We start from the raw sequence: 20,683 nt of genomic DNA, 5'->3' as shown, positions 1-20,683 counted from the left end.
ACATTAAGTACTGGGGCAAAACCACCAGAATTCTTATGTAGCTGTTGCTGCCGTTGTCGCCTAGTCCTTCCCCCATACTCTTTTGGAGTGGAGGTAGCGCGAGGTGTATCAGGAGAACGAGAGATATCGGCAGGTTCCTCCTCGCTAGATTCATCCGCAGAATCCTGAGGGCTGGCACCGCCCCGTAGAGACCTTATATTATCTCTTAATTCTTTGGAAAGATGCTTTAATCGAGTCTGAAAGTCGACCTCACTGTCTTCTGCGGCAGATTGTTCCTCGCCTGGACTACGAAAGGTAACACGTTGTGAAGCGCCATCCGCTTTTATACGTGATTCTGTCTTCGAATTGCGGCCTTCTTGCCAACCTTGATATCCCCTATAGTTACTCAAGGAACTTTTTGCAGGTTTCGCCCTTGTTCCCATCGTTGTTGGGTTACCATCTTTTTGTTTGGGGCGCGCACCACTGCCAATATGGAAGCATGGTGTCGTCCCTATTTGAGAGTCTGACAACGAGGATGAATCAGAACGTGGTAATTTAGGATAGACAGCCGTCACAGTATGACAATCCAGACCCTTACGGACCGTCATTGTTGGTCCTGGTTGTACATTATCCGACGGCTGCTCAGCGAGCGGGACGTAAGCCGGAGGATCATGTTCTGGTGCATTGGGAGTTACTGTCAAAACGGGAGATTGGACGCTATCTCGCGTAGCCTGAGCATGCGACCTTCCGAGCTCGAACTCTGACTTAAGGATGTCATTCAGCACGTCGGTGGAGACCTTTCCGCTAACTTTTGTTGTGGCATCACAAACAGCTTTGAGGTCTGCTTGAGCTTTTCGAACCTCTTTCTTTGCCTTTTCTAACCCTTTCATGGTTTCCGGCAGAGCTGTCTTTACCTCTTTCAATAGCTCTGTCTGTTCAGCCACGTCCTTAGCCAGTTGTCTTTCTTGTCGCCGGACATCTTCATGGCGTTTTTGTGTAGCTTTAAGCAAGGTAATCCCTTGTTTGAGTTCGTCTGTTGCTTCTGACGGCTTTTTCCTTTTGAATGCTTTCAACATCCTTCGCATAGTCCTTCCTATTGACTGGAGAAAGTACTGTTGACAGAAGTTATTAGATCAGGTGAAGATATGTTAAAAGGGATTATAGATCCTTGCGGCGTATTCGTGGGTGGACCGTAAGCAGTAGATGCGCTGCTGTTGGATCCCAAAAATACGTTCAATAGATTAGAAAGCGCTCCAGGCGATACGTGCAGATAGATTGCTGCCAATATAATCAGGAGAGATATAGAAGATGAAAGCAAGGATACGACAAGTACAAGTTTTACGATGGTCGTCTTAGAAAGCATCGATTGGTCAACGTCTGAACACTGGAAGTGTCCCCGTACTGGCCACCAATTTTGTTTTTATAGTGCAGCTCCACAACGATTGTTATGCGAGTAGTCCACACTTGTTCGGGTTACTTCCTAGTAAAGCGTTGCCTTTCGTTTGCTTTAGTATCCTGACGACGTCTGTAAATGGTGATTGGAGCAACAACAGTTGTAGGATTGTTTCTTCTCAAGTTGACAATGACCCTGGGGTCCAGAATTTTAATCTACCTTTATCTACTGATAATCTAGAAGCTTAATACAACCAAATACTCCAATGAATTAATTGCGCAGACGGAAATGTGGTAACTCTATGCAAAGCTTGGTTAAAATTGGCATACACATCATCCATCAATTATAACACAAGGCATGGTTTAACCTATACATCATCATACACAATTAGTAAACATTTTTAATACTCCAAGGTTTGTTTTCGCATATAATTGATGCGACGGCCTTTCCTGCCGTAAATATCAATGCATTTCAAATATCAATTCCTATTCATCATAATATTCTTCAGTATACTTGCGATTATAATGTTTCAATCAATTTTAATATAACATATCAACATTAAGGACGTCATGTCTTCAGTGCAATTATAATCACTATGATCCTCTTAATCGGACCGCATGATACTACCCTTAACTTAGATGCCACTTAATACAGGCATTGCAGATTGTTCAAACAGGTTTTAGTGTTCATTATTTAGTTAATTTAATGGTTTAGTTGTTCAAGATTTTATAAGATTTTATATTGTTTTTCATTAATTATTTATTTAGCCTATAATAAGGGTTCGCACCGTAAACTTCGGATTTTGTTTCCCTAAAACTAGGGCTTCAATCCCTAGGGTCCTGCTTAAAAATAAGGGCGTAGCAGTGTATAACGCCTTATATACATACTGTAGGGATGACGAGGCCCCACAGTATTAAATTCATTCGCAGTTAGCAAAACAGCAATAATCCGTACAAACTGTAAAACATTTCTGAATATAGGTTGACCAAACCATTCAATAAACCGTGAACGTGACGGAATCAATTTTCTGTGCAACAAAATACAATAAAATGACTCTATGCAAGACGCAATAGAGATTCTTGACCATTCTATATTCCGTAGGTCAGTTATAACACTTTATATACATACATGAAAACAATAGCATTCCTGGGCTTAATATTTCTCATTGAACTAAGACATCTATAGTATCCTCAGGATAAAAGGGTTCCGTAGATTCGGCTTGTTCCTTCACCCATTCATCCGTGATCAAATTTTCCATAGGATGCATTCGAGTCATATAGTTGAACCACAAAAGTTTAGCCTTTTCATAATTTCCAGAGGCCATGTCTCTTATCATTTTATGGTTTTCTAGTATTCCTTGGTAGTCAATAACAAGGGGCTTCTCATCAGAAAGAGTTTCTTTAATTCGTTTGAAAAAACATTTCAATCCAAGTTTGATATATTTGGGTGGAGTCTTTGACCACTCGTACCATCTATGAGAGGGGAGTATTCTCGCTTCATATCGTTCTTTGAATAGCCAAAAATAAAATATCAAATCTTGTTCCGCCACATTGGAGCCCACCATTCTGGTGACATCAACGTCACCATTATCATTTATTATCACGTTACTCATACTTAATTTTCTGAAAAATATTAATAATCCTAATAAGGGTCCATTGGGTTATGCAGACGGAAATGAAGTAACTCAATGCAACACTCAATAAATTGGCATACATGTCATACATAATTTTAATAGATATTTTGATTTAGCATAAAATACAATATACAATCCATGAATTCATTGTCCATTATTATTACAGCCATAACATTTCATTTTATGTATAAGTATAGCAGCTCTCACATCAGAGGGAAAAGTATCATAAAAGAGTTTTTCCGTGGTATAGATACAAAATCCAGTTTTATCAGAGTCAGGCATTCTTTCCAACACCCATCCTTCAGGTATTACATCTGAGGCAGGATGTAATCCAACACAGAAGACGAACCAACAAAATTTCGCATGTTCATAATTTTCAAACAATATCATGCGGGCGATAGCTAAATGCTTTTTGTATAGCGCATCAAACAGTCTGTCGGATACTCTCAGGTTGCAAATCCTCAAGTAAGGTGTCATAAATATCTCCAATTCATCCCGTGTTGTTGCAGCCCACTTGCCGAAATCTTTATGTTCATATTTCTTTTCAAATGAATCGAAGAACACGTCAAGTTCATGCTTTACTCTAGCAATTTTTTCACCCATATTTTCTTAATATAGAAAATTTTACGTTGATTATCGGACCGGAAACTTTCCTTGCTAACATTTTTTAATACATATAAGTATAACAGCATTTCCAAAATATTCAATAATTGTGATAAGCATACTAGATACATAGTAATTACTTAGCATACATATCAGTCCAGTTTCTTGCCATCTTCTGATAACTTTCATAGTCATCCCGATACAGTCTGGCGCTCTCAACATCCATTGGATCTTCTGGGTTAGGGGAAGCCAATAATGACGAAATCGAGACCAATACTTTTCCCAGCGTTAAAGCGGGAGACCATTCATCGGCAAGAATGTCAATACATATGGTACCCTTACGGCTTATATTCGGATGGAAAATCTTGGTTTCAAATTTGATCTTCGGAGGCTTGAATGGATATTCCGTTGGAAATTCAATTCTAAGAAGAAATGTTCCTTTTTCATATGGTGTTTTTGATGGTCCTCGCAAAAGTGCTTGCCAAACATAGATATCCGACTCGTCCAATGGCCCTGCTTGCAAAATTACAGGATTTGTTCGTATTTCTTGATTAATTTTTCGCCGTTCAACGTATAATCTATGTTTTGCCATTCGATGCAGACTTATACTATCCAATAAAACTTACACACATAAAAGAAAAGGGGAACATCACTAATTCAATCGTTTATCCATAGCGTACATGTCACGTGAAAATCCGGCAATAGTTCTGCTAATAATGTTCCAATCTTCATCAACATTAGCTATAGCCAATACATATCGTAGAAATAAGTACAAATAGTACGCAGGACTTTCTCCAAAGTTTTCTTCCACAATGCGCTCCAGTACTTTTTTTGCGCATTCCAATTGTTCCGCCACCTCATGGTCCCGGTATAACCAGACAAGAAAGTCTTTCAATACATACTCCATGTCATTGGCTGTCAACTTCGGAAAGTTTTCTATTCTTTCTTTTATTCGTTCATGTACAACTCCCATCTTTAGCCAAGCAACTCTGCTGTCAGGTATCGTAGGGTATAGACACGGTCTGAACTTGTTCCGATTCAATTCCTTCTTCTGTGGATCTTTAGGCACATACTCATACTTTTCATAATTGACTTCCAACATGCCACAATCAAAGATCAAACAAATTATTAATGTCTTAAAATTCCTTACACAAAAAAACCCAAACATCATTAAACATCCAAAGAATCTTAATCGGTCAACCAACATGATTACACACATAAAAGTTTTTAATTCTAGTTGTTATATTAGATATAGTACATGGTTTTTGAAATCACAAAGTTCTTTATATCCAATTGATATAGAGGAAAATTTGATGCATTATATGTATCATTTCAGTTAATCATCTTTCAAACATCCTTTTATCCATTGTTCTGAAAAGCTCTCCTTCAGGGGATGCATACGAACAATATGTTGGTACCAAAGAAATTTGGCTTCCTTATAGTTTCCCAGTGTAATAATTGCAATCCTATTATGTTCTTTGATAGCAGCATGAAAACCCAGAGCCTTGCCTTGCGGAGATAATGCACTCCCGTAAACTTTGTCAACATACAGCTTCAGCATTCCAACAATGTCATTGGGTCTTGTCATAGCCCATCTTTGCCATCTGTCGGAAATTTCCACATCTTCTTCATAATATCTACAGAACATGTCAAAATAATATTTCAAGTCGCACACTGCAGATTCATATCCCATTCGCAATGATTCCTGGTTACTTCTGTTTCTTTGAGACATTCTTCTTAATCGTGTAATATAACAATTTTCGAACAGGCGTCTTCTAAAATCGGAATAGCAACAGTTTCAAATTCTCGAGCATTCAGAAGTAATGTTGCAGAATCTTTTAATTCCATTTGTGGTAATCTTTCATCCAGAAATTCTTCTGGTAGATACTTATGAGCCGGATGTAATTTTAGAACAAGTCCAAACCATGTATATTGGGCCAGATCAAAATCTTTTGTAACAAAAACGCGAGCAATATCACTATGTGCGTCATAAAGCTTATCAAAAAGCTTTTCTGTCACATTCGCAAAACAATGATGAAGGTATTTCTTTATTAATTTTTTGAATTTTTCCTTTGGGGTATTTTTCCATATCTCAAAATTTTGATGATGGTATTCCTGTTCAAACTCATCATAGTATTCATTAATTTGTTTCTTGGCTAGCGTAATTTCCCAATTCTCTAATACTCTAGTCATCTTAATACAGAATAAAATACTTTAAAATCATATGTTCAATTTTACGCGCAAAAGTAACTAGTAACGTTATGCATTATACATATGCATCAAGAGCATTCATGCCACAAAATAATAGTCCTGCCTGCTCCATCAAGCTCTATACACCTTTATCTTTTCAAGTATTGTTTCACCACAAATGTTGCATCTTTCAGTATTTGTTGCACATTTTTCACAACTACATAAATGTCCACAAGGTATGAAAGTAATTTCACTTTTGTTTCTCTTGCAATTTTTGCAAAGCACAACTTCTTGTATTTCTTTCAAATTTTGCGCGATCTCATCCACCGACATTGTTTCTGCAACTGCTGCTTCTTTCGTTTCTTTGTTGTTGTTTACTTCGTGATTATTTTCAGATATACTATCGCCTTGTTGTGTTGTTTTCGTTGGACTGGCGGTAATTGTATTTACTGTCTCTAGTAAATCCTGAATTATATCACCAGTAGAGAAAGGATCATTAATCTGTCTATTTATAGTTCCTTCTATTTGATCTCTCGTAAATCCCATGTCTTCCAGTTGCATCCTGTTTATGTATTGTCTAGATAACCTTGGTCGATTATGGTTCCTTCGTATCTCCTCTCGTGGTGCATCAAGACATATTGCATTCCTTATCGATGGTCGATTGAGATTGGGATGTTCATCTCTTAGTCGTAAAACGAAATCAATACCTTTCATTTGCAAAACATATTCACAACCAGGAAACCACTTTGCATGTTCTGTCCACGGCTCATCATTGTAGTTCCAGTTTTGTAATCCTCCATTGCAGTAAAAGCATTTCGCCCTGTCCGAATCCCCTAGATAATACATACCCGCTTTAGCCAATTGTTCCGTTGTTGCGAGGATCCTGGGCCATTTTTCATTAAACGAAGATATTCTTTGCTGTAACGATGTCATATGCAAATTTATCGGGTAAAGGCAAGGGAATCTTTCCACCAACTGGAGTTGTTCTTCTGGCGATGGATCCGGAGGTTCTCCCCTATTAGTAGTTAACCTTTCAATTTTTATTTTAAGTTCATTATCTGCCTGATTTCTCTCGGAGTCTGTCAAGGGCATATTTCCTGCATACTCGTTATTTGCCATTTTGCATTTTGTAAAATGTCTTTTATGTTGTTCAAGGACATTATCAGTGGGTGCCCAATTTCTCAGTACTCCTGAGCATGAAAAACATTGCGCTCTGTCAAGGTTTCCCAGGTAAAAAAACCCCTGTTTTGCCAATTCCCCTACCAAGTATGGAGTAGGATAGGAAGGCCATTTGTCAAAGGTTCTTCTTCTCTCTAGTTCACTCCTCAAATTTGCTGATCGCAATGAAGTCTCATGTTCTTGGTCACAAATGTTCGCAAACACGGTTTGTGGTAAGGGACATTTTTCCTCTTTGATAGTCGGTCTTTGCACATTCCGATTAGTTTGCTGACTTCTTGTAGTAAGGTTAAGGTGGCACCTCATTTGTTCAAAAAGGAGCCTCCTTGAGCAATTTGAAATAGGCAAGTTATAACCATGTTGTATGGTCACCATGTCACAAGTAGATTTATGCCACTTGTCATCAAAAGGATCATCTCCAGTGACCCATTTTTCCACAGATACGCCACAGCAGTAACATCTTACTCTATCTTGAAATCCTGTCCAATAGAAACCAGCAGCGGCTAGATAGCTCGGTATCACAGGAGTTTCTTTCGAAAAATGTTTGAACGTTGCAAGTCTGTAATACTCAACCCGGTGATCTCCAGGTGGAATATAAACGCAATTATGTCCAGGAGGATCACGATCTCTTTTCATCAGAATGCCCATAGTTTCAATTCGGTCATTTCTCGGTGTAATTGCTTTCGATGGAACAGGCGTTCAATAATACAGATCAAAATGTCTAAATATAACCATACCAATCCAACATTCTAGTAATAATACATAAACATTCTGTTAAAAAAAAATATCATTATATAAGATTTCTCGAGGTTCCAAATTAGCATTGGTTCGATAAATTCCATGGATTGGGTGTAAAGTCATTATTTAATTGTCAATATGTGACAACAGTTAATGGAGATGTATGTCCAAAATATAGGAATTTTCCAGATATTGATTCATTGACTGGGCTTTCTTATCTACTTTCTTCGAGTATATGTATATATATGCATCCATAACGGAGGTATCAGAACTCAACGACATATAACCTTTTACTCCTAGGTTGGTTTGGCTGTGCCAAGTCCATTTGCAATTCGCATCTGTAACATAAGCCAGACTATTTGCACATACTAACAATCTTGTATGGCCCATTATTACTCCTCGTATCACTTCATATATTACTCGTCTCATACATAGGGGAGGTATTCTTCGGACAACTCCCATCAAAGTTTCCGTAATTATAGTCCATGTGTCGTCATCGGGTCGTATTGTCTGTTTACTCCATACTATGAGTCGTTGTCTTGAGGAATCTTTCACAATGGCAGAATCCTGGGAGTCGTCAGAGTCCGTATTACTAGAAATTTCGTCCTCCGGCGTTTCTCCATGGGGTTTCCTGTCGCCACATGGAAGTTGTCTTTTGTACCAATTATGTTCTTGTTCAAAAAAGTTTTTCAACATATCCATCAGCAACTTTAGACATCCAGCATTTTTTCGCACGTCGATTTTATCTAGTTGATTTATAAATTTACAAAAAATAGCAGTATTATGATCCTGTACTTCAGATAGATACATTTTATCCCTGCGAATATAACAATAATGTGCAATAACAATAAAAGATCCTGATTCAAGATTTCAATGCATCAAATCTCGATATTAGATATCATATAACATACATGTAATACATTCACTCACTATGACACAACAATAATAGAAACATTTCATAGGTTTTCTAAACATGTAGATTATCATACATGCCTCTATTGCTTCCCTAAAGATTCAAATCTCTCATCTCTAATGATATTGCACATAGTGACCAACATTGTTTTCAATGTTCCAGTGTCCTAAAATTAGGATCAAGAGCAATTATCTCTAAAAATAGTTGAAACCTTTCCTCCAAGGCCACCCTTCTTTTCCAGAGCCACTCCTGTAAGTAATGAGGAATAAGTGATCTTGATACCCCATTCAGCCTTCTAATAGCAGCTTTAAAAAAATTCCAAGACACCTCGATCAATTGTGTATTTATGCCTTCTGTAGTGACAAATTCGCGATCATGATTAACTACTGAATGTTTATAATTCATTCCCAGGCTTTCCAACTTGCGGTAACTGGCAAATGAATCAGTCCATATAGTGGATCCCTCTTTTACGTGTTTCATAATTATTTCTGATAATACAGAGGTTTTTCTCCCTTCTTCAGGTACCAATTCTGCAAACATTTCTCGCGTTTTCATATCTATTCCAGCCAAAACCCAGCGTTGGCGTATTATTCTTCCACGATTAAATTTTCTTTTGGCCACAAACGTCTCATCAATTTGAATTACATGTGATTTACCTTGTGATATTCCCCCTATTAGGGTACCTCTTCTTTCCATTTCCACAGAGCATATCTTACGAAGTTTCTTGGTCCAATTCACCATTGTTCTCTTGCTGACGTGTGCTTCAAAAGCTATTTGTCGTTGAGATACATCTATGGTCCAAAGATAAATCATCATTACAAGTTGGGTGAGTCTTATTTTACTTCCTTCAAATAGTGATCCTTTCCTTATGGACGTGGTAGTCCTGCACTTTGAAACCGGACACCTCCATCTACATCCATCCATAGTTCTTTTGCATTTTTCTTCATTCATTTGTTGTCCACAATTAAAACATGTTGCCTTTTGAACAAGGAGTTGCCGTGATCGCAGAAACTTTATACATTTTCGTTCACTTGATATTATACCACATCGAGCAAGATTGAATAGATTTTTTCTTTTTCTGGATTCTTTAGTCTTCATATTTATTTAAAACTTTATTGTCTTTTCAAAAGTAGTTTTCTGTATATACAAACATTGGAAAGTTAAATTTCATGCAAGCACTTTCAAAGTCATAAATTGACAATCGGCTTCTTTTAATGATATTCCCTGCGTCTTTGCCCATGCGTAGATCTGAACTTCCGGAAAGATTATCCACATTATGAGATCTCTTTCAGAATCTCCCCTTTTTAGAAATTCCCTCATTTCAGGATTTACCCTTTTCAAAATTGTTACCCAGTTTATGCAAATTTCTGCAAAAGCCATTTGTATAGGTTTTTCAGGGTAAATGCTTCCTGTATAAATTTCTTCCCACTCATTTTCAACCAGATGTTTCCCAGGCCAATGATCGTTGTATGTGGTGACACCATACTTTTGTTTCCAATATAGTAGTCGTGGATTTGATTCGTCATACATTATATCACATAAGTGATCCGTCAATGTATATGTTGTTAACAGAAACTTCAGCGACTTTAATCCATTGTCTATTAGTGTTTCTTTTTGGGGTATCCATGTCGTATGTTGTATTTCTGGATCATCACAACGTAATCCCAAACACATTTTTATAATTTAAGTAAATCCTTTATACAACATATTTAAATTCAGTTACATAGTACCATATTACAATTATTACACCAATTTTCAATTTATATACTTAATCATTTTTACATTAGTTTAATAATAACTAGCCAAACAATAACGGTAAATGTACACTTTGAATGTATAGTCACACGATTGGAAAGACTTTTCATTTCGTCATCATATAGTCTTGATTGTTTACGTACATAGGGTCTTCTGGTAGGTGTTTCATTATTATATCTATTTAATTTTAAAACTTCCAGATCTGGTAATTTTCTCAATAGGGAGTCATTAAGAAATTGAACATGATTATAACTAAGATCAATTGTATGCAGATATCTGAACGATATGTTGGAGGACAGAGAAAAATATTGCAAGTTATTATAGTACAACGTTAATCTCTCTAAATTACATAAAGATTCAAGTATTGTCATATCAAATTCCACCAGTTTATTTTCATCCAAGTTCAAAGTTTCCAGTTTCCTCAGTCCTTTGAACGCCCCTTCTTCTATAGCGCTTATTGCGTTTCTTGATAAGTCTAGTATTCTTAAATGACGTAAATGAATGAATGTTCCATTCTTTAGTTTCTTTATGACATTGTTGTCCAAATATAGTCTTTTTAACTTTTCCATGCTTGCAAATTTCGATCCTTCTATTTCCGCCAGCAAATTACTGCTTAAGTACAAACTTTCCAGTTGGTGTAAGCCTGCAAAGCTTTCTTTTTCAATTCGTGTGATGTAGTTTCGCATCAAATTTATCTCCCTAAGCTTTTCATTTTTGCAGAAGACCCCTCCTGGTATGGTTTGGATTTTATTCCAACCACAATGCAACACCTCTACGTCTTTATACTTTTCCAATTGTCCTTTGGTTATTTCCCGTAGGCAGCTGTCGTTGATGAATATCTTTATTGTGTTCCGACAAGATTTTGCCAGGTATATCTTGTCAGGATCCGGAATTCTTGTATAACTCGAATGGTCACACCAAAGTACCAAATTTCTTCCTTGCATGCATTCCGGGTATAACATGGTTCGTCTTTCATCCATTGTACACTTCTTTTGTTCTATTGTTTCCGGATAAATAGCATAACACATGCCTAGCCATAATACTAGTAGTTTCACTCGGTTCATTTTACTCATGAATTAGATAACCCACTTTGTTACTCTATACCTTCGAAAAAGTATCCTTTGTAAGTCAAAATCTTATTTACAGTCGTTGTCATTACTCATGATTGTTCCGGTATTATAGAGTCAATGTTCACACTTTCCCCTTCGTAGGGGTAAGGATGTATTTCTATACGTCTTATCCTTTTTGTTCGCCAATGTATTGAACTTGAATAGCCTTTTAGGCCCAAATTATTTTGACAATTCCATTGTTCCATATGTGGCGGATCTTTACAAATTTCTCTCTCCTGGTACACGTCCTTTGTTATATTAGTGTTTGTAAGTTTCATCACAAGTCCTCTAATTAATTCATACAACATGACTCTTCTTCCCAAAGAGGTGTATTCCTTTGCTCTTATTTCAAATATCTCTTCTGCCACATGGTTGAATTTATCAAGAATTTCTTCGGTTAATTCCTCATCTAGGGCTACCTCTTCTAGGCCATCGTCTGTTTGTTTAACCCAATCGGCTTGGTCCGTAAGCAATTCCCATACTTTTTCTTTAAACTGGTATCTCTCATATTCGCTGTTATATTCTTTAAGATTCAATAGATCCAACTCGTCATATACATCGTACAAATGACACCAATTTGTTGAATCGTAACCTTCAATATAATCAAAATCTAGCATTCTTTTTTCAAACAAAATAGCAATTTCGCACAATTTACCGTTTTCAGGATATGACAATTCTCAAGACTCATGTTATTACTTTTACTTTTCACTCATAACTTATCAAGTATACTCCATTCATTAATTTATTAATCACCCAATACTTATTAGGCAATAAATCTCTCCCCCCCACAAGGGATTTAATTATTTTATAATTTTCTATTTTCTGGTTTTTATTTATATAATTTTTTTTCTCATTAAGATTTTATCTCTTATATAGCTTTTATCATTCGTTTTATCATTCATTTTATCATTTTTATGATCTATAAACATAATCTGACATTTTATTTTTTTTTTAAGATTTTTTTAGTGGGGAAAATAATACGACATATCAATTTAAACATTATTAAAAGATAATATTACTCATCATCCTTACCTTCCCTTCCATAAGAAATGTTTTGACCCGAGTTTCTCTGAATGGCGAAACTAATTTATTCAAGGATCATTTATACAAGTATTACACAATTACGTCTCATAGAGACTATTGTAGGAAGGGTGCCATGAGACAAGAATGTGAGCAATTTGCAATATATTACTTTACTAAACTATTACCCAATTAAATATTGGGTAAAAGACTAGAGGCTAAGCTAATTTTTTACGCATCTTATGTATAGTACCATAAAGAATTTACATAATCAGAAAAAATTTTAATAACAGCAATAACTCAAATAGCAGCAAATTAGTGTGAGGCTCACACAAAGAGATCTTGGCAGAGCGCAAAGCGTGGGCAAAACGGAAAAAATTACGCTCACGTCATTCTTTATAAAATATAAAATAATTCGATTAGCATAACATATAAGTATGAACACGAGGTGATTTGTGATAGGGTAGGTTGTATGGGGCCGTTACAGACTAAATTTTAACACAAAAATTGCAGCCGAAAATACATATATAACATTCAATATTATAGAAAACAACACCGTACAATTCTTCATAATTTACAATAACAAGTTCTTCTCGAATTTAAAAAAGTTTTTGCAATAAAGATAGGTCGATCTTGCATTCAAGTACTCAAGTTCTCATAGTCCCCGGGATGTCATTCTAGGGGAGGTGATAGCGGGAACAATCCCAGCGATTGATCAATGTATCGGAATCTTTTAGTAAAAAGGGAAACTGTATTAATAACTCTGAGTAAATATATATCGTAAAATACAGGTATATAGTTTCCACTTTTGCTAATCTCAAGTTTCACTATACCCGGCTTCTATACTTTTTCCGTTAAGTTTGACCTTTTGGTAGTGGTGCCGAATTGATAAATTGTCCTAAACCACCACCGGTCAGCCCTAAATAATTCAGTTATCATGGCTTATCTAATAGGCTATCCCTAAAAGTCCAGATCAATCAAGATAATTTCTAGATCAAACTAATAGTAGTTTATTTTAAAATCAGCCCATATTACCACTAGAGGCAGCATGTGATCCATCTACACTGGGTCTCCGTAAAACTACCATTCGGGTCGGAGCCTCTGGTCTGTTTGGAAACCTACCGTCTCTACTGGTTGAAGATTCAATATCAAACATCAATGTAGTTTCCGAATTGGTGTTTTTGACTAATTGTTTGTCTCCCTCTTTTTTTAACGAGCTTTTAAAGGTTGATTCCGACACTTGGTCAATCGGTAGAATAAAAACGCCTCCCAAATAACCAAACGTGCTCGTGGACCCGTATGTAAATCTCCATTGTTCTAGATTTCCCCCAAATAGGAACTCAAATTCTGCATCCATCCTACATCTCGTAAAACAAACTGTTCGCATGTTTTTTGCCCCCCGATATTGTTGTAACAGGAGAGCTATGGCGGTTATTATCGCTTCTGGATATAACACATAAAGCACTATATGTCCTTTATCTCTTTCAGTGTTTTGATCTAGTCCTTTGTGCATACTACAAGCTTCTTTTAAATAGTCATGGCATAATGTCATAAGTTCCAAAATCTGTCCAGCATTCTTGAAATACGGTTTTACGTGCCTCATAAGGTAACATTGTTTACATTCACCGACCCCTACCGGGTGAAAAGGCTTTCCTATTTTTATCCAGTCCTCTTTGGTGTACATACATTGTTGCCAATATTGTACCCTTGGATTGTCCCGCTCACAAGTGCCGAACAAGAGGCCCATCAAACGATCCCGAACCGGCGCAGTTTTTATAGTTTCCATTACCATCTGCTGCCTTTGCGTAAGATCGAAATGCATTGCCCACTCGTAGACAACCTTGTGATCCGTATTAGGGTCGCACAACAGCCCGTAGCACATTTCTTTCTTCAATTAGTTCACTATTTATAACTCTTAATACAAGATAATCCCTCGTCATTCATAATACACTTTAGGCACAAGTTAATAACCTAACTTTTATTCACCATATATTCAGTCCATATAATCGATAATATTCACATCATTCCACTGAATATTTTTAGTTAAACGTTTTATTGTAATTTCATTATTCGTTAACGTGATGCGATGTTGTAGGTTGAGGCTGATTAAAGGATGATTGTTGCGAAAACATTATACTACCAAAAGATGCATAAGTTCCATTTGACGTGACATTGTTATTAGGCGGTGCGTCATTGTTTGTAGTAGATGATGTCAGAGAGGACGTCAAGGGAGTATTACTTGTCGATGTCGAAGAGCTTGCTCTTATCTCTGTGTTCCGATTCTGTTTGTTTGAGGCAGTTTTTATTAGCAAATATGGTTTTACTTTTGCTACCTTGCGATTTCTCAAGTGTTTTCTACGATAGTCATTTCGCCATGGCCATTCTTTGACCTTTTCATTACTCGCTCCCATTCCTTCGAAGAAGATTTCTGCATAACGTCTAGTTCCATTTTTAATGTCCTCGAAAAAATCATTCCATCGTTGTAATCTTTCTGTCTTTTTCACCCCCCGAAGTTCCTCATACCATAGTTCGATATTTTCAATAGATAGCTCCCATAATTGTTCTTTAGTTATTGAGGCAGACATTCTTAATTTACTACACCGCGTTATTTTTACACCTTAAAAAATAATAATGTTTCTTTCAGCCGAGCTTATCGTATGATATCGTTAATGATATTTCAAGCACTGAATTTTGTTAACTCTTTATTAATCCTATTTGGGGTTAATAATTCCTTTACTGGATAAGGAAAAGTGTAATCTCTGGCCACTTGTCAACCTATCAGTTCTTAATTTACTTAACTTAGGGCCGGCTAATCCGTAGCCCACGAGGTAATTTCCGAAATTTCAACTATCTAGAATGGATTGCGCTGATTGTGAACTTGCAAGGTTCATCAAAATTTATATTTGTTTGGCTGCAACACTTGAGATGTGATGTCTAAAATATCTATTCCGACGTTTTGGCAGAGGCGTCAGCCTGTCACATAATGGTATATTTTTATACATTACCATCAAGCAGAATAATTTGCACCAGATACATCAAAAACAAAATTTTCACAAGCTAAACACAATATTTTGCCACACGATTCCTTGTTTTTAATACTGTTGCCCATCTTATGACCATGGAAAAACGGCCAATTTATTCAGACTGAGCCTAACTATACTCGCGATTTCGGACCAAGGTGTCGTTGAACATGTGTGACCTTGCGTTTGCGTTTGCGGTAATATTGCTGACTATGAAACCTAGATACGGAAAGATTGACGCATGTTGGCTTTTGTTATTACTATGGCCATGCGCCACATAGCCTGGTCCGCGTAAACTCAGCCTAACGGTGTACGGTAAGCCCGCAACAATGCCAAGTTATAATATCATTGTTCTATGAACTTCAAAAGCTTTTCGCGCTTCGCGCGGTAGTGGCATGCACAGTATTTCGTCAATCGAATGTGACCTTCGGGCTGAAAAAGATTGCCCAGCCTTGACTAATTCAAACTTTTATTTTGTATCACATACCATCCTAATTGTTCTCTCTCTCTTAACATCTGCTAAATAACCTGTCATTATTCCATGGTTACACCAAAATTCCCTTTTTCAAACGACAACACAGTCGTCCTCAGTATTTAATTGTTTCACTATGAGGCACAGAAAACACAACATCTCTTGTAACAGTCGCAACGTAATTAATGTACATTTACGATTTTGCTGATCACATCAATTTGTACATTTTGATCACATAGTTTTCCAATTTTACTCGTTATTCCAGGGGCGCCAAAACATTCTATCAAGGCGCCTGAGAGTTGCCTCGTCAAGAGGTCGTAACTGTTCATGATCTGAGGATGGATCGGAATCGCTACTACTAACACCAGAGTCAGTATCGGGTAGAGTATTCAAACTTTCATTCGAATCTGTCAAATCACTAGATTCGGAATTCGGATAAGTTCTCAACTCGTGGTCTGGGAAAAGATAGGACTCTATCCAATCATGTCCAGAATCACATCCGGAGCCAGACAAAATACTCGAACTTTCATCTGAGTCAGTGAGATCTAATTCCGAGTCCGTATCATCTCCCCAGATCGAAGGGTTTCTTTCAAAATAGCTTTCCAAAGTGGCCTCGTCAATTTCTTGTTCATTTTCCTCATTTTCATCTGCTTCAGGCGATGTTTGGCATGATTTGAGAATTTCATCTATATTTTTTAATACAACAATCCACCTTCCAGTCCAGATTTGTTCATCCAGAACAGAGGCTTCCATGGCATCAGAACTTGTCATGGCTACAGTTATACCAGCAAAGAGATGTATTGCTGTTTCTTGACCCTATATATACCAAGTCTGTGGAAATGTAATAGGTCTATGTGTCATAAATTTTCCAAGAATGCCACAGGAATCTTTCTTTTTTCTTAGCGAGTTCACACCACAATACGCAGTGATCATGCTATTCGTCTTATTTTGATTCATCACCCTTTTTTACATGCGCCACACTAGGATATAACCATGATATCCATTATCCTAAATCAATCTCGATGTTCATCTTTACTGCTACATTATCCGTATTTTATATGAGGCCTCGCTCAAAGTGAGAACTTTCTATCAATTATAATCAGGTGAATTAAAATTGTAGGTGATTGTACCAATTTTGTGTCCTGTTTCTTCATCTAGCACAGGGGTCTCAAACTCAAACGTGCTTGCGGGCCATTTTCCTAGTTGGGACGTCGCCGCGGGCCGCAGCATTTATAGGGGTATTCTATGTCTTTCCAAGTAGGCCTTATTTGGCGGGAATGAATTTTTCTATTGAGAGTGAGTCGATCCAGCAGACTGACAGTAACCACACATCGCCAAAATATGATTTAGATTTGTATAAATTTAGGCCTGGCACGAAAAGAATCATCATATTTATAACTATTTGAATAGAATTGTTGTTGTACTTGACATCAATTAACTATAAGATATAGACACCATATGGGCGGACAAACGTATGATGCCATCATAAAAGCCATTACATTATAATTTTCAGCTACTATGAATATTTTGGATCCAACAGACCGATAACAGAGTCTGATCTGATCATTGTAATTCCAATCACGATTCGGGTATACTTTTGAGAAGTAGGCTATTAATCTCATGGCCAAATATCTTCAAATATAGGAGCAGAAAAAAATATAAATATAATATAAATATATTAATGAATGTGTCCTAGTGATTGAAATGTGGGAACGCCGGACGTCCTATTGCTGTTACATCGTTGGAGCGTACCACTACAGTACTCGGTACCTTTAAGTGGCCCTAATAACATGATTTAGCGACCAAAGATGTAACTAACAGAATGCCAATGGTTTTCATAACCATACTTGCTTGGTTAGCGAAATACCAAGCTGCGACCTTCTGATCTATTACAAGTTCTTTTATTGTCAAACAATTGTACCAATTGGCCAATAAATACCAGATCTTTGTGACGGGTCATCGCTTACCTAACGCACCTATCTTTCGGTTTTAATATCAAATTATAGGGATCTATGCCTTTATTGCTCAGTTCATAGCTCTCATTCAGTACCGTTATTACTATGTCCAACACTTCATCACCAAGTTCGTGCTATCTTACCCCAACTCTAATTTTCTTAAATACATACATGGAGTATGACTATGTTATTTTAATTGTCGTATGGCCTGTATTCCATCTCTAATACACCCTTAATGAAACTATAACTCATGCCTCCTTCAGATACCAAGTCATCAACCTACATTCTAAACTCGGTTTACTTCCTTATAATCATGAACCGCCGGTATATGAGATATAGCCTCAGTGCATGGGGCATGCCATTCTTTTTTTGTTATCAATTCCGAATTTGCGTAATAAATCATAATCAGATTCAGATGGACATGTTTGATCATTGTTAACGCGAAAAATTCTAAAAATCAGGCCTAATTTTTGGTTCGTGATCCTCTGTGTGGCACGCAAATCAAGAAAGTACTAACTAGATATGCGCTTACTACTTAGCTAATTAGTTACTGTATAATTCTAGATATTTAGCTGTCTGAATCTTCTAATCAATGAGTTACGTCATTCATATATCAACAATTCTTGTTCTTGGTCCATTGCCAACATGAGCACTGCGTAAAAAGCTACGGGCTGTACCACAATTTCTCTCACGTTTACTGATTCAATCTAACTTGGATATTACCTTAAGCGCTCATTCATTTACCAACCTTGATATCAAGGCTAAAAGCGACATAAATTAAGTGGTAGCAGGTCATGCGCCATTTTCCAAGCACGATTTTACGCCATTTTGATTACATACATTCTTGCTTGGCTCAAACCAGCCGCGTGGTGGCGCCTACAATCCACTAATTCAATATCACTCCTTTACTTACTTTAATTTGTAAACTTATTTCCCAATTCGCATAGTCTTGCTGCCAAATGCAACAATTCAAATTATCCTGTAGTCACTCAAATTGGCAAGGTCCCACCGACCATTCTCAGCCTTATTCATAGAAAATGCAAAAACCAACACGCGCTGCTCCATACCACACCACTGTGTATTGTTATGTAATTGTACTCTAGATTACTAGGTCACTATTGTTGGTACATTATCAATAAACTATCTTTTCGCACCCAATCTGTCCCAAATAATTACTTCTGCAAACTATAATCCCAAAATGCAAATCTTGCTACCTTCAGAAATCAATGGCTTTCCTTAATTATCATATCTTTTGTTTGTTCTTTGATACTACAAACTTCGCACTATTGCTCAACACTAACAAACTAGCGTTTACGCTGCTGAATTATCTATAATTCATGCGCCGTCTCCAATACGCAAAACTTACTTTTGTAAATGCAGACTCGCAACAATAGTTACTTTTAAATAAAATACCTGTGCTACATACATGCTAATGGCTATTATCGAAAACAAACATCTATCACTACCCAAGTTTCTCGTAGTAATGTTTTGTAATCTACCTACTCGCTTGGGTATTTTTAAATCTGGCCAAATTTACATTTATTTTTAAGACTACCTAATTAGTTTGACCACCACTATTACTGGCACAAACCCGATACCTTGCTCTTAATTTCACTTACTTGTAACTACCTGACATTTGAGGTGTGATATGAGAAAATAACATTCTCATCTATTTCAGCTTAGTGCTCCTAGATTAATTTAATCACAAGGTGGCTAGCGCAAAAAGTCCTATAACTGTCTCAAGCAATTGTTCCATCGTTTCAAATATTTTGGAGAGACCGGTTGGCGGAGGCAGCTATCATTACACAAATTACCATACCCGCACGACAATTTCTAGTGAATTTTAATCATGTCCAAACACTTAGAACACACTAGTAGTAGAAGAGATATTGTAGAGATCTCCAACACACTAGTTTTGAAATGGACATTTCCAATAGGGCACGAGCAAGCACATTTTTTCCTGTTTTAGTAATCCAGTACGCAAGAAGGATTTGAAAACAGTGCGATCTATCAAAGCCGAAGTTTGTCATGGCTTACAGTAGATTTACAATTTTATAGCCCTTTTGTGTTATGACGTACACAATTGTTAGTAATCAATAATATTCGCCTCGCACTGCAATGGGAGTTAGTCCATTTCAGGAAGTCACTCAATACGGCTAGGCATTGCTCCATTGCATGCTTGGCGTCGTATAGTTGCATCAGGTTTTAGCTAGGATGACCTGAGTTGTCCGCAAAAGCACAATTTAGTTTTGAAATTATAGACCAGAATTCTTCAAACGGAGTTACTGCTTAATATGAGATATATCAAAACTTGCAATATACGGTAACCTTCGAACGGTATTTACAGGGATGTACCAAATCCGTAATACAATGAACTGAAGACCAGCTTTCGCAAATGTAGGTTTATGGTTCAGCGTGAGCTAGGACATAGGAGAGCGAGCAACGTGGTATTATGTTATTTTAGTGTGATAATTTATACCCTTTGATCGAGAGAGATATTTCACCTGTTTATTTACTCGTCGGCGATAAACCAACGGTTTTGTTTGGTTTTCAAAAATATAATTAATTTTTTGAGGAACATACTGCTTCAGCACAGGCCTTTTTGAGACAATACCTTGCACCCATGTTGGGTTCAATTCAATTCAACCGGATTTCAGCATCTATATTGAATTAGCTGACAAATATGCAAATAACTATACATGCACCCAGATACTGTATCAGTCACGC

At 36.9% G+C, this 20,683-nt stretch overlaps 4 protein-coding genes across 5 annotated transcripts in view; 1 reads left to right on the top strand and 3 right to left on the bottom strand.

Annotated features, from left to right (window-relative positions):
- Positions 1-1,638, bottom strand: part of LOC145455615 (succinate--CoA ligase [ADP-forming] subunit beta, mitochondrial-like) — a 56,424-nt gene extending 54,786 nt beyond the window's left edge. For both annotated transcript variants that reach the window (XM_080333598.1, XM_080333599.1), the window contains exon 1: positions 1,618-1,638. The gene's annotated coding sequence lies outside the window, so the exon portion shown is untranslated. The remainder of the gene's footprint in view (positions 1-1,617) is intronic.
- Positions 1-20,683, top strand: part of LOC145455616 (fibrocystin-L-like) — a 44,644-nt gene that overhangs the window by 9,225 nt on the left and 14,736 nt on the right. The gene's annotated exons all lie outside the window — the stretch shown is intronic.
- Positions 4,751-8,425, bottom strand: LOC145456265 (baculoviral IAP repeat-containing protein 7-like). Its single transcript, XM_080334345.1, has one exon. It carries the CDS (start codon positions 7,620-7,622, stop codon positions 5,931-5,933), a length of 1,692 nt encoding a protein of 563 aa, XP_080190471.1. The 5' UTR covers positions 7,623-8,425; the 3' UTR covers positions 4,751-5,930.
- Positions 8,530-9,556, bottom strand: LOC145455275 (uncharacterized). The gene is made up of 2 exons (XM_080333221.1): positions 9,282-9,556; positions 8,530-8,874 (listed from the first exon to the last, which is right to left on the bottom strand). The coding sequence occupies exons 1-2, from the start codon at positions 9,547-9,549 to the stop codon at positions 8,804-8,806; spliced, it is 339 nt and encodes a 112-aa protein (XP_080189347.1). The 5' UTR covers positions 9,550-9,556; the 3' UTR covers positions 8,530-8,803.

Source organism: Botryllus schlosseri, chromosome 14 (assembly GCF_051294905.1).
Source record: "Botryllus schlosseri isolate E-star chromosome 14, Bs_hap1, whole genome shotgun sequence".
Lineage (NCBI taxonomy): Eukaryota > Metazoa > Chordata > Ascidiacea > Stolidobranchia > Styelidae > Botryllus > Botryllus schlosseri.
Note: the sequence above shows the minus strand (reverse complement) of the source record. Positions and strands in the feature narration are given on the sequence as shown.